The sequence below is a fragment of the Orbicella faveolata genome, unplaced genomic scaffold (assembly GCF_042242905.1).
Source record: "Orbicella faveolata isolate gen_17 unplaced genomic scaffold, um_ofav_v1 contig_48, whole genome shotgun sequence".
NCBI classification, from domain to species: domain Eukaryota; kingdom Metazoa; phylum Cnidaria; class Anthozoa; order Scleractinia; family Merulinidae; genus Orbicella; species Orbicella faveolata.
Window position 1 is genome coordinate 6,044,886 of NW_028301578.1, and position 12,615 is coordinate 6,057,500.

At 39.0% G+C, this 12,615-nt stretch overlaps 1 protein-coding gene across 1 annotated transcript in view; it reads left to right on the plus strand.

The window, feature by feature from the left end:
- Nucleotides 1-34: 34 nt before the first annotated feature.
- The window catches only part of LOC110066123 (histone-lysine N-methyltransferase SUV39H2-like), a 14,888-nt gene continuing 2,307 nt past the window's right edge, over nucleotides 35-12,615 (plus strand). Inside the window, exon 1 of the mRNA XM_089281031.1 lies at nucleotides 35-1,088. Coding sequence (XP_089137157.1) covers nucleotides 132-1,088 — 957 coding nt within the window. The 5' untranslated portion in view covers nucleotides 35-131. The remainder of the gene's footprint in view (nucleotides 1,089-12,615) is intronic.

Here is a 12,615-nt window from a genome sequence, read left to right on the forward strand (position 1 = left end):
TGTGAAAAGCGGAAAACCTGTTCAAGGCGCGAAAAGAAAGCATGTCGGGTCACAATGGTGGACAATGATTACTTCATTTGAAAAGATCGTTTGTAAGTTTAGTATTTGTACACTTGTGGAGAAGTTGTAACATGGATGACAGCCTTATCGCCTCGCTCTTCCTCTTAAATTCTTCAAGTTCAAGCACCGGTTACTGTTCCGCTTTAGACGAAGTGGAGAGAAGAGATTGTAAACTTCCCGAAGTCATTTGTATTGAAGATTCACCGTTAGATGTTTCAAGCACTGTCAATGAACAAACACCTACTATAACGCCTTGTTCCTCCGTCTTTGAGGATGGAGACGATCAAGAAGACGCATCAAGCGTACAAGAAGTATTTATATCTTCTGTTGTTAACTCTTCGCGCCCTCCAGTCGTACATATTCAAGATGATGAGGTTTCGACAACAAATTCGGCTTCCTGTGAAACTTTAGACGACCTTAATCTACAGGAAACTACTGAGAAGGTTAACACTTGGCAAGGGACAAATGAACAAGAGCCTTCTACTACGTCCAGTACAGAAGTACGTCTAAGAGATTTCACCCTCCCCTGCTTAGAGACAATAGCTTCACTGAAGTCACGCTACGAATCAAAGTACGAGTTGCATTTGAAACTCCGAAAGGTTGCCGGATGCAGGAATAAATCTTTTCGTAGAAAGTTGTATAAATACAAGAAGGACCTACATCAACAGCTTGACGATTGGGAAGCTTATCTGAATGAGCAGAGTGGGAATGAGGCGTATATTGCTGTGGAGAATGTCGTTGATAACGAGGGGCCCCCTCAGGACTTCACGTACGCCACTAAAAATAAGTTACACAAAGACATTCCAAGCCACTTGTTTGATGTTGATTATCTTGTTGGGTGCAACTGTGAGCGGATTTGTACAATGGACACTTGTGATTGCCCGAGGAACAGTGGGGGGGTGTTTGCATATGACAGAAATGGGAGGGTACAAGTTAAACCAGGAACGCCGATATATGAGTGTAACTCACGTTGCCCTTGTGGTCTGTCATGTAGAAACCGTGTGTTGCAGCGTGGACGCACAGTCAAGGTGAGTGAGATGCTATTTACCTATAGTGTCAAAGGCAGTACACTACATGTACAGTCAAACCTGTATATAACGGTCACCCTTGGGAAATAGCCAGGTGACCGCCATATATAGGGTGACCGCTGTACACAGGTTTCCATTAAACTCCCCTGGAAGTCAATAAATAGCATTTTTATGTGCAAATAGTCACTCAATTTACGTTTTATTGACAATAACGAGTAACAGTAATGCAACAAACACGATAAAAAAGACACTTAAAATGTCGGTGGTGTACTTTCAGGGAGGTGCAGTAAAGGTCTACTGAAAGCTAATGAATAATGTTTTTAAGTGGAAAATCACTCAATTTACATTTATTGACAACAGTTTGAAACAGATTAGTACAGTACAGTGTTATAATCACAGAACTGTGACGAAAGTGAAAACAGTGTGGTACGCTTGTGTTGTCACAGTTACAGTAACTATTGTTTGAAAATGAGGGCACTTTAATGTTATCTGCTGCAAGCAAATGTCAGACGTAGACAATGACATGCATTAGTAGTTGTGTTTAGTACTATTGTTTGTATTTTTGTGAGACCCCTGCCTTGGTGGATGCTATTAAACGAGCTGATGAATAAAGCTTGTCAATATTCGTCTATTTTAACCCAATTTCATGACTGTTATATACAAGTAAAAGATAATGAAATGGTGGATCGAGGAAGTCTAAAGGGTGACCGCTATATGCAGGTCAACTTAAAAGTAAATATAAGGGACCATTTGTGGGAAGTTGCTCAGTGACCATTGTACACAAGGTGACCGCTTTATACAGGGCCGTTATATACAGGTTTGACTGTATTTTGCTGTCTCTTGTTTATCTGTGGAAGTTTATCAAAAGTACAGAGCAATTAATAGCAAGTTGAACAGTGCATCTGCCTTGTTTAGTGTATGCTAAACAAGGCAGATGTACTAAAGGCAAAGAAGGCTTTTGACAATATTAAGGGTGTATAAAACTTCAAGGTAGCATATACATGTACTTTGGACCCCGGCCGCCAAATAAAGGTTGGCCGCTTAATAGTGGTGGCTTAATAGAGGTTCAACTGTAGTTAGTTTTGTCAGCCATGTTGTTTACTGCACAGTGATTTATCCTCTCTGTGGCCAGTTTAATGAAGTAAATTTAATTTGATTTGGAATGGAAGTATGAGGTTTCATTCAGAGGAGCCTGTGATGTCCAGTCCATCTTAGATCAATACAGGGAGTCTGAAATCCTGTTAAATACCAAAATTAATATGCGGCTTCACTCAGGTCCAGTGTAAGTTACTAGGAGCACAGCCACTATACACGCACTTGCGTGGCTTCAGAAATCCAGAAAATACAAACAACATTAGTTCCTAAATACTCAACGCTTTTCTATATGTTTTAATAATATATGAAACTATATCCTGGAAAATGTGGGAAATGGCATTTTTGAGACACCGAAAATAAAAATGTCCTGGGGAACGTCCTCCTCCTCCCCTCCCGTCCCCTCCATGAACCCTCCAGCATCTCACACCTTTAAGTGCATATTAGTTAACAAGTGCACCCCATGCCCCTGGTTGTTAGATAAAACAAGAGACTTCAAGGCTCAACAATTTACACTTCATACCCAAGAGGATGAACAGATCAGTACAGGGGAAGCTCAAACCTGCTTTTGTGGTCATTGAAAAGCAATTTCAAGACTATAAATAACAAGTGTGCCTGACAGGAAAGTTGTTCCAGGACTCAACTTTCAGGAAAAAGCCTTGGTGCCAGCTGGCTCCCGTTTTCAGATTTAGTCACCAGCACAAGTATTTCAGTGAAAAGTGAGAAACGTTAGTTGCTATTGAAAAAAATCTGGTCACATTGGCAACCCCAGTGGTTGTAACGTCGAGTGCTCTCATGTTTTATGCTTAGAAGCAATTCATTTGCCAAATTAAACCCATCTCTCAAGCCAACAGAGGATTAGAATGTGGCATCAAACTGCAGGTGGATCGGATGAGCAGAGCAAGCAACCCTGCAACTACTGCACCCACAAATCAGCACTTACTTGTAAAGAATGCTAACACTGCCTTGAATTTGAGAAAAAACTCTTGAAGTGTCAGAAGTTCATCTGTTTCGGTACTAACCCACCCATGAAAAACTTTGAATCCAGTATAAGGCAAAAACCAAAACATATTAATTATGTAGAGTTGTAGAGACTTCAAAACACAACAATACAGTATATACAGTCTTACAAGTGCTTCCTTCATATTATGGAAATAAAACTAGTAGTAATCAAAGATTAGGTGTGCATTTTCTGCCTGTGATAATAGATGCCTGTTGCTGAAATCATTATCTTTATGTAAACAACTGAAGTTTTACAGACATATTACATATTGACAATGTCCACTATTGTTTTGTGGATTTTGATTTCCTTGCGTTAATGTGATTTGATTTGACCTTTGATGACACGTTGCGTGATGGCTCTAGTTTCGGTAAACTCACAAATTCATGCTACATGTAAACATCTCATTTTCACTTTTACCGGTAATGTTTAAGCGTAAAGGCTCATTTTTAAAAAGAACACTTGTGTTACATCTAGTATTCTGAGCTGGAAGCACAAACATCAGCTAACATCTGTAACATTTGCACTCGTGTTTCTGTTTATCCGCGGTTTATCATAAACAAACTCCCGGACAAATTCTGTGGGACTGCCAATAATTATCATTTCCGCTCATGAATAAAAATATGTTGGCATTTACATTGCTGTTCCTTAGTTCTGGCTTACTCTTATAGGTCTTGGCTTCAGAGTTCTATTCCATTGTTTCAATTTTGACCTTCGCTGGTTACAACTTGAACTATTTGTGGCCACTGGAAACAATAAAGTCAACAAATGTGATCAAAATATAGCCAGCGTCTTGTGAAATATGGCTGTTCCCACGGTTAACATCCAAAAGCCAAGGCTGTTCGTGAACAGAATAAATCATATTGTCCCAGCTATGTATAAACAAAAGCATGTCATCTCGCATCCTGACCAAACAGGTCGTGTTCAGTCCAGAATCAAAACTTCCTTAGTTCTGGCTTACTCTTATAGGTCTTGGCTTCAGAGTTCTATTCCATTGTTTCAATTTTGACCTTCGCTGGTTACAACTTGAACTATTTGTGGCCACTGGAAATAATAAAGTCAACAAATGTGATCAAAATATAGCCAGCGTCTTGTGAAATATGGCTGTTCCCACGGTTAACATCCAAAAGCCAAGGCTGTTCGTGAACAGAATAAATCATATTGTCCCAGCTATGTATAAACAAAAGCACGTCATCTCGCATCCTGACCAAACAGGTCGTGCTCAGTCCAGAATCAAAACTTCCTTAGTTCTGGCTTACTCTTATAGGTCTTGGCTTCAGAGTTCTATTCCATTGTTTCAATTTTGACCTTCGCTGCTTACAACTTGAACTATTTGTGGCCACTGGAAATAATAAAGTCAACAAATGTGATCAAAATATAGCCAGCGTCTTGTGAAATATGGCTGTTCCCACGGTTAACATCCAAAAGCCAAGGCTGTTCGTGAACAGAATAAATCATATTGTCCCAGCTATGTATAAACAAAGCACGTCATCTCGCATCCTGACCAAACAGGTCGTGCTCAGTCCAGAATCAAAACTTCCTTAGTTCTGGCTTACTCTTATAGGTCTTGGCTTCAGAGTTCTATTCCATTGTTTCAATTTTGACCTTCGCTGGTTACAACTTGAACTATTTGTGGCCACTGGAAATAATAAAGTCAACAAATGTGATCAAAATATAGCCAGCGTCTTGTGAAATATGGCTGTTCCCACGGTTAACATCCAAAAGCCAAGGCTGTTCGTGAACAGAATAAATCATATTGTCCCAGCTATGTATAAACAAAAGCACGTCATCTTGCATCCTGACCAAACAGGTCGTGCTCAGTCCAGAATCAAAACTTCCTTAGTTCTGGCTTACTCTTATAGGTCTTGGCTTCAGAGTTCTATTCCATTGTTTCAATTTTGACCTTCGCTGCTTACAACTTGAACTATTTGTGGCCACTGGAAATAATAAAGTCAACAAATGTGATCAAAATATAGCCAGCGTCTTGTGAAATATGGCTGTTCCCACGGTTAACATCCAAAAGCCAAGGCTGTTCGTGAACAGAATAAATCATATTGTCCCAGCTATGTATAAACAAAAGCACGTCATCTCGCATCCTGACCAAACAGGTCGTGCTCAGTCCAGAATCAAAACTTCTAGAAACAAGCGATCACGAACGACTGAAAAAGCAAATCGTCTCGTATACACGTACTTTGCAATGATGTAATTTGTTTTTGCCCGGCCAAAAAATCTCACTCCAGTCTGCATTGGGACTGCATTCCTTTTTTCTTGTTGAATGCAATCAGAGTGAAAAACCAGTTCAAAGGAAACCCCAAAACGTCGAAAGCCAAGCATGACATAGCAGATGGACAGGAAAACCAGGCCAGAAGCCCCTGAAAAAACCTAGAGGGGCGGCCAATTTGCAGTCTTTATAAAAAATCTCCATCTCTCGTGTTTGCAAAACGAAATTAGGATGCGTTCTCAAGGAACAAGAGAACGCAGTGAAATTGAAAATAGCATTAAGTCTAACTCAATGCAATTCATACTGTATGTCTAGCTAAAAGTTTTGCTGAAGGCTAAATTTTGAATTTATTACCATTGCAGTAAGGCTTATTGTTGGCTCACATTCTTAGAAGACCCTACTGTATGTTCATGCAACATGCTAGATGACATGAATGACAAACAAAAATTAACAGTCCGCAATGCATACTTGTGGGCTTCTGGCTAGTGTTATTCCATTGGGTTGATGTACATTGTATTCTAGTCTTAGGAGTAGGCAACTACTAGAAAGATAAAAGTACAATGATAAATGAGTTTGGTAATACTTTTGCATGACTTGTCGGTTCGCACTAGGAGTGTACTTGATCCTGCTGTTTTAACTACCCAGCACTTCAATATTTTCTCCATGGCAAATATAGTTGTCAAGATGTCACAGTGGAGAAGGTCCACAAGTTCAAATCTTAGTCTTTTCTTTTGTCGTTTTTACTTCTTTTTTTTTTTCTTTTTTTTTTTTTTTTTCATCTCTTAAACATTTACTAAAAGGCAGCATTTGCCTTCCCAATGCACACTTGTGTCAAATGAAAGAAAAAACAAACAAAGATATAATGACTGCAACAGAAGCACTACAATACATGTATGAGCAAAGTCAATGAGTGTATTACTCCCCCATGAGTTGATCAAAAATAAAAATTTAAGACTTATAAATTCTAAAGTTTCCCCAATAACAAAGATGCAGTCATTTTTAAGGAACTCACTTTCCTTAAAAAGCCATCTTTCAAGTAAACAGTTCATTTGGAATTAAAATGGCATTCACCTGCGATTAGATTGAACATACAGGCCAAGTAACTGCAGATTCTGCCTCAAATACGCACTTACACTGATTAAAAAAAGCCTACTTTTGGGCAGAAATACTCCAAGCATGCCCAGTGGAACATGCACAAGTTCCTTCCTCTTCTACTTCTTACAGCTTTGTGGAAGAAAGAAGTCACGATAGAGCTAATGGGCAAATTCCATTCACAGCACTGTGTCCAAGACCATATGTTAGCACTTTGCCCAGCTGATGACCAAGTCATACTTTTGGTTGAAAAGACATCATGCATCTGTGGCCACACATACATTTTGTGCTGTGATTTGCAGGCTTTCCATACTCATTGGTTTAACAATAGCTTTTCTTTGAAACCAGTCACCTTTTATGAGGCGGAAATGTATATTCTGGGATAATTTGTGCAATTTCTGTGGTTAAAAATTGAATTGCAGTAAAATCACTCTCTTTTTATATGGAGGCAATAATTATTGATCACAATCTCCCAAGCAATGGTCAACTGATGAGTCATTCAAATGAAAGAATCAGCCTATGTTTCTTGCTGAAGTTTGGTCATGACTCTCTGTGGGTACTGATTGCTTAAAATTGCATTTATTTACCAGTAATCAGTAGTCAAGTTTTTGGCCTTACAGTACAGCCCTAAGATAATGCATGTGCAAGAAGCGGTGCGAGAAGTTCTTGTGCCACAAGAAAACGCAAGCAGCCACAAGAAGTAAAAATGTCATTTTTTGAGGTGTACCCGCAAGAACCTTCAAAACACAAGAAGTTGAAAGTCTAATTGCAAGAAGCCATAAGAAGCTGAAAATCTAACTGCAAGAAGCTGAAAGAATTTATGAGGAATTTATGCAGGTCAAACTGTCTGTTTGTAGTGCCATGTTGGTAGTCGAAATGCCCAACACTTATTCCCAATGTTATCATCCATGTCATCTTTACCTTTCTAACAGCTGAGACCAGATCTGGATTTATGTTTGGTGATACTGTGAAAAATAATCATATCAAACATACTCACGTATGAACCTGAGCTAACCTCGAGCATGTTCATGTTGCTTACGGAAAAAAGCCCCTCGATCAAGTTAACTTCATAGTCTGCTAGAAGATTGCGTGACAATCACAAAACATCTCCAAATAATGAAGTTCATGAGGAAACAATCCATGTATGTGCTACAAGGCACAAAGAGGATTGAGTGAGTTGAGCAAGAAGCATACAAAATATGCTACTAAGGATTAAGACACCAAATATGCTTTATTTCCTTCTTTGTGGCATCTTGTGCCTGGCCAAAGAGTTCCTGTCAAAAAAGTGAATTTCAGAAGGGAAGTATTTGCTAAAATCTCCAGAGAAACATAATAACTGGAGGCTGACTAGAAAACCCTTGGTTACTTCAGTCTTCAGACTCATATGGTACACTTTTTTCTTTGTCTTTACATTTCACTGATATAAAAAAACTGTAAAATTAATGTACGAGGAAATAAAGTTATTGTTGTTGTTGCTAATGCACTTGCAACTGATTTATGACTTTCTCATTCTCAGTGCTTTAACTTCTATAGCTTTCATCTTCCACCTCACTAACCAAGTGTCCTACATTCTTTTGACAACTTCAAAAGATTGCATGTATGTTTTCTTTTTTGTGAGTCAGGGCAGCATAAGCCACCATGTTGATGGTTGAAACGACAGTGCAGAGAATTTTATCAGTGTACATTTGCATGCTAAAATGTTTTCTAGTTAATGAAAAAATAGAAACAATAACTAAAGTAATTTTTATACTGTAGAGATAGGGTAGAAGGATTGTTTTGCAAGAGAGAGTTAGCAGCCCCTGAATGAAACAAAGCTTGTGGAGCAATCAAAAGTTATTGTAATCAGGGCAGAATTAAATTGTTGGCATACATGTTAGCAAGATTCGTGCACTTCAGAGTATGTGCATTTTACTGTCTTGAGAAGATGACTCCTTTGACAAATCAATTGAGCTTGGAATCAGCAAGAAGCAAAAACTTCAAACACAGAAGTTGTAAGGAAGATGAAAAACTTAACCCGACATATAAGGAAACTTCAGGCTAAAACAGCGATCTGTTTTAGATTATTAGGAAAGACAGAGGAACCATGGAGCAGCTTGAATGCTAAGACCGGTTGCTCAGATATGAAGCTTGGCTTTTAAAAACAGGCCTTTCATATACGGTGATGTCTAGTTTCAGTTCTTGACATGAGTTCATTACATTAGTGCAAGAACAAACCTGTTATTGATGTGCAGCCATGCTCACAGACTCAACAATAGACTAGCTGGTCAGGTGGAGCTGCTTCACTTTCATGGTGAGAGGTTTCCTTTGTTGCTCTGTCAGACTGTTCTCTTTGTTCTATTTACTGCCAGTTCTCTTCTTCAAGGTGGCCAGGGTCAACTGAAGCCTCCATCAGTGTGACCTTCAGGTGGTCTTTGAAGTGCTTACACTGGCTGGCTTGTGAATACAACTGACAGCCAACAATACAAGATTCTGCAATACAGGTAATAATCAGGCTTCTGCAAGGTGTGACCCTCAGGGTATTTGGCAGCACAAAATGGTTGCTTAAGTGCTGATGCAATCGCCTCACTGGAGGATTTGAACTGGGGTATTTTGTCACCCCATGTGATTCCAAGGATCTGCTGGAGGCACTTGATGTTGAAGGCTTCCAGAGTATTCTGCAAAGGAGCAGTAGAGCATACAAGCTTCATAGCTATACTGTGGGGTTGGCTTGAAGATGGTAACTATTGTCTGCTGCATGCATTTTCAGTTAATTAAGAAGACTGTGAGTAAGTCTCAGCTCTCAAAGGCAGTTGCAGCTTGGTGAGTATAGTGCTGGGTTCCATCACTAATGTGGCAGGAGGAAAAGACAACCGCTAAATGTGCTGTATTGGAGCACTTCCATACACTCTACTTGCACAGTTCAGTGAGACAATACATATAAGGGGTTGCCATTCTCTTGCTGGTAGAGCACTTTATTCCTGTATGTTTTGACCATCAGGCCGAGTACTTGGTTATGACTCTAAGAACCATTAGAAAAAGGGTTGCATCATTGTGAAGAAAGGTTAATACATATATATACCTGAAGAGTTACTCTGACATACTAGAGCTTACTATTGTTGCCCCAGCCAATGACCACACTTAATGGAGCAGACAAAGAACAAAGAAGAGTTGCACTTGATCAGAACTAGCATGAATGGGAAGCTACCCAACTGATTGAAAGAAAAATGTAGGATAACCCGAGGCCAGGGACTATATTTGAGGAAAGACCCATTGATCACCCAAAAAGATCAATCTACTGTACATAAAGGACATGAAGACAGGAGAAATAACCCATAAAACTAATGCTTTCCATCAAGAGAAATGGGGAATTGAAAGAAGGATGAAACAATGCCCAAACAAGGACATTAAGGACCAAGCTACTTTATTGCCGAAATTGAAAGTGGAAGAAAAAGTTTTCAAAGCTTGTGAGTTGCAGTTTAAGGATCAGGAGTTGCAGCTAAAGGATTTCAGATGGGGAAGGTGTTTTTTGTTGTTGTTGTTTTTTTTTTTAATTGAAGGAAAAGCTTGCCAATACATTACTGCAGGATAATACCACCATGGGAATTCATGATCTGAGGGAAGAACAAGGTAGAGGACTGGAGAAAAAACATTTGTTGAAATCACAGACAGTGAAGATCAAACTTCTGGTGCCATAAACCAATACAACAGCTTAGAAAAAGATGCCCGCAATTGAACTAGACCAAAGCCTGCTCCGAGACATCCACATTTGTCCAAAATACAAAAACAAAAACAAAAATGGCAAAACAGAAACAAACAAACAACAATTTTGTGTTGGCTGATCAGTTAATTTGTTGGACTCTTGTTTGAGCTGGACTTAGTGCTTCCTGGGTTATTGTGTTGTGTTGCTCAGTAAGGCACTTTACCCTCACTTTTCCCCTCTCTGACCAGGAGCATAAACAAGATCTGTTGGGCTTACTGACAAACTGCTGTCGGAGAGGGGCAGAGGAGGGGGGATTAACTCTGATAGCATATAAAACTATCCAGGGGTAGGTGAGATACTCGCTGTCACTTAATGACTCACAAAACAGGATGCGCTACCTTTGTGTGAGTGCTGGCTCTACCCTTGATCTTATCGGTGTAACAAGACACTAGTGAGCTACACTGTAATACTTTGGGCCAGGAAACTGCCCTATCCTGTAGTACAGCCATGTATGTGCTAAGGACAGTTCCGAGGGGACATTTCCCTTAAGTGTATGCCTCCTTTAACAACTAATTATCAATTAAGTTATTAATGAGCTCGAGATTTCTATGAAGTGATAGTTGATGAGGCCAAAGGCTGAATCAACTGTCTCCTCATAGAAATTGAGTGAATAATCCAATTGCAGAATTCTTACTGAAATAAAAGCAAAAAACGGTTTTCAATGATTTCTCTACATATTATTGAACTTCACACTTCAACAAAATTGCATGAACTGAATCATGTCAATGGAAATTTGTAGTTGCTTTTACACGCACACCCCTGTTTTCAATGATTTCAAGTTTTTAAAGTCAAGAAACCATTAATGTCCTTTTAGTCATCTCAGAATTTTTATTATTCATTTGCATCTAAACTTTCCTCCAAAACTTCGGGAAAATGTAAAAACATCACCATTTCATTGACAACTGGCAGGCACTACATTCTAATGGTTGATAGTATACTAGTAGAATTCTACTAATTAACAATTAGATTATGAGCGCGAGATTTCTATGAGGTGATAGTTGATGAGGCCGAAGGCGAATCAACTATCACCTCATAGAAAGCGAGAGCGAATAATGTAATTGTTTTAGTAGAATTCTTACTAAAATTTACTTCAAATAACGATTTGCAGTTATTTCTTGACGTATTATTAAACTTTGCCTGAAAAAGATCGCTCGGATTGACTTGTCATTAAAATTGAGGTCGTGTGCGTGGGCACATCAGTATTTTCAATAATTTCAACTTTTAAGTTGAAAAGTTAAGAAACCATAAATGTCCTTCGTTTAGACTTCTCAGGAATTTAATTATCTATTTGCATCAAAATTTTCCTCCAAAACTTCGGAAAAACAGAAACATCATCATTTCCTAGGTGACCTCCAGCCACTGCACACTAATCGCTGATAGTGTTCAATGGCTCAGCCAGTCAGATTACAGCATTTGCATTAGTATACTAGTAGAATTCTACTAATTTAGAATAGTAATGTGAGTCATGAAGACATAGCAGAGGTTCCAGCATGTTCAAGGTGTTTAGTTGGCTGTCCAGCAGTGCTAAAAGTAAAAACAGCAGTTTAAAAAAATTGCATGTAAGAGAGGGATTTAGGAGAGAGGGCCTGGCTGTCAGATTGACTCTTGGCCATCTTTATGTAGTGGATAGAGCTAATTAGTATCACCCAACTAGTGGACTAATGCAAATCTTGCGTTTTAATTGGCTACGCTACTAGAGGACTATTAGTAATAGTCCTCAAGTAGCAAAATTAGTGCAATCGAGGGTGACGCTGTCTTTCATTTTATTCCCAAATAAATATTTCTTCAACCTGCATTTGCTAACTTTATTGTTGCCTTTTCTGTGCGACTAGTTGGGTGATACTAAAACAGTTAGACCCTTCGCCCTCAAGGGCTATGGGTCAATAGCCCATGAGACAAAGCCGAATGGGCTATTGACCCATAGCCCTTGCGGGCTACAGGTCTAATTGTTAATTAGCTACCACACCAATTGCTCAACCAAAACTAAATATATACGTAAAATCCAGCACAAAATAAAATATAAACCTGTTTAATTTTGAAAATCCTTAAAGAGTCCTTAAACAGAGTTAGGGACTTAACTAAAACCAGCTGCAACAGAAGGTCATTCCAGTCTCTGGCAGTTCTTAGAAAGAACAAAAACTCTAAAACTTCTATTGTGCTATTGAAATATCTTGCCTTGGATTTTCCCAGGAGTAAATTTGATTGTCTTGATGTAGTGTCGGCCAAAACAGTACATGTGGATGATCTCTTCTGTTCATTAATTTTATTCTCCATTTGTAACATGTCACATTTTCCTGTGACAAGGTTCTCCAAGCATTCTTTTCATTCTTGGTAAAGGGATTTGGTGAAATGGCATTGCATGAAACAGTTTTAAACTCTCTAT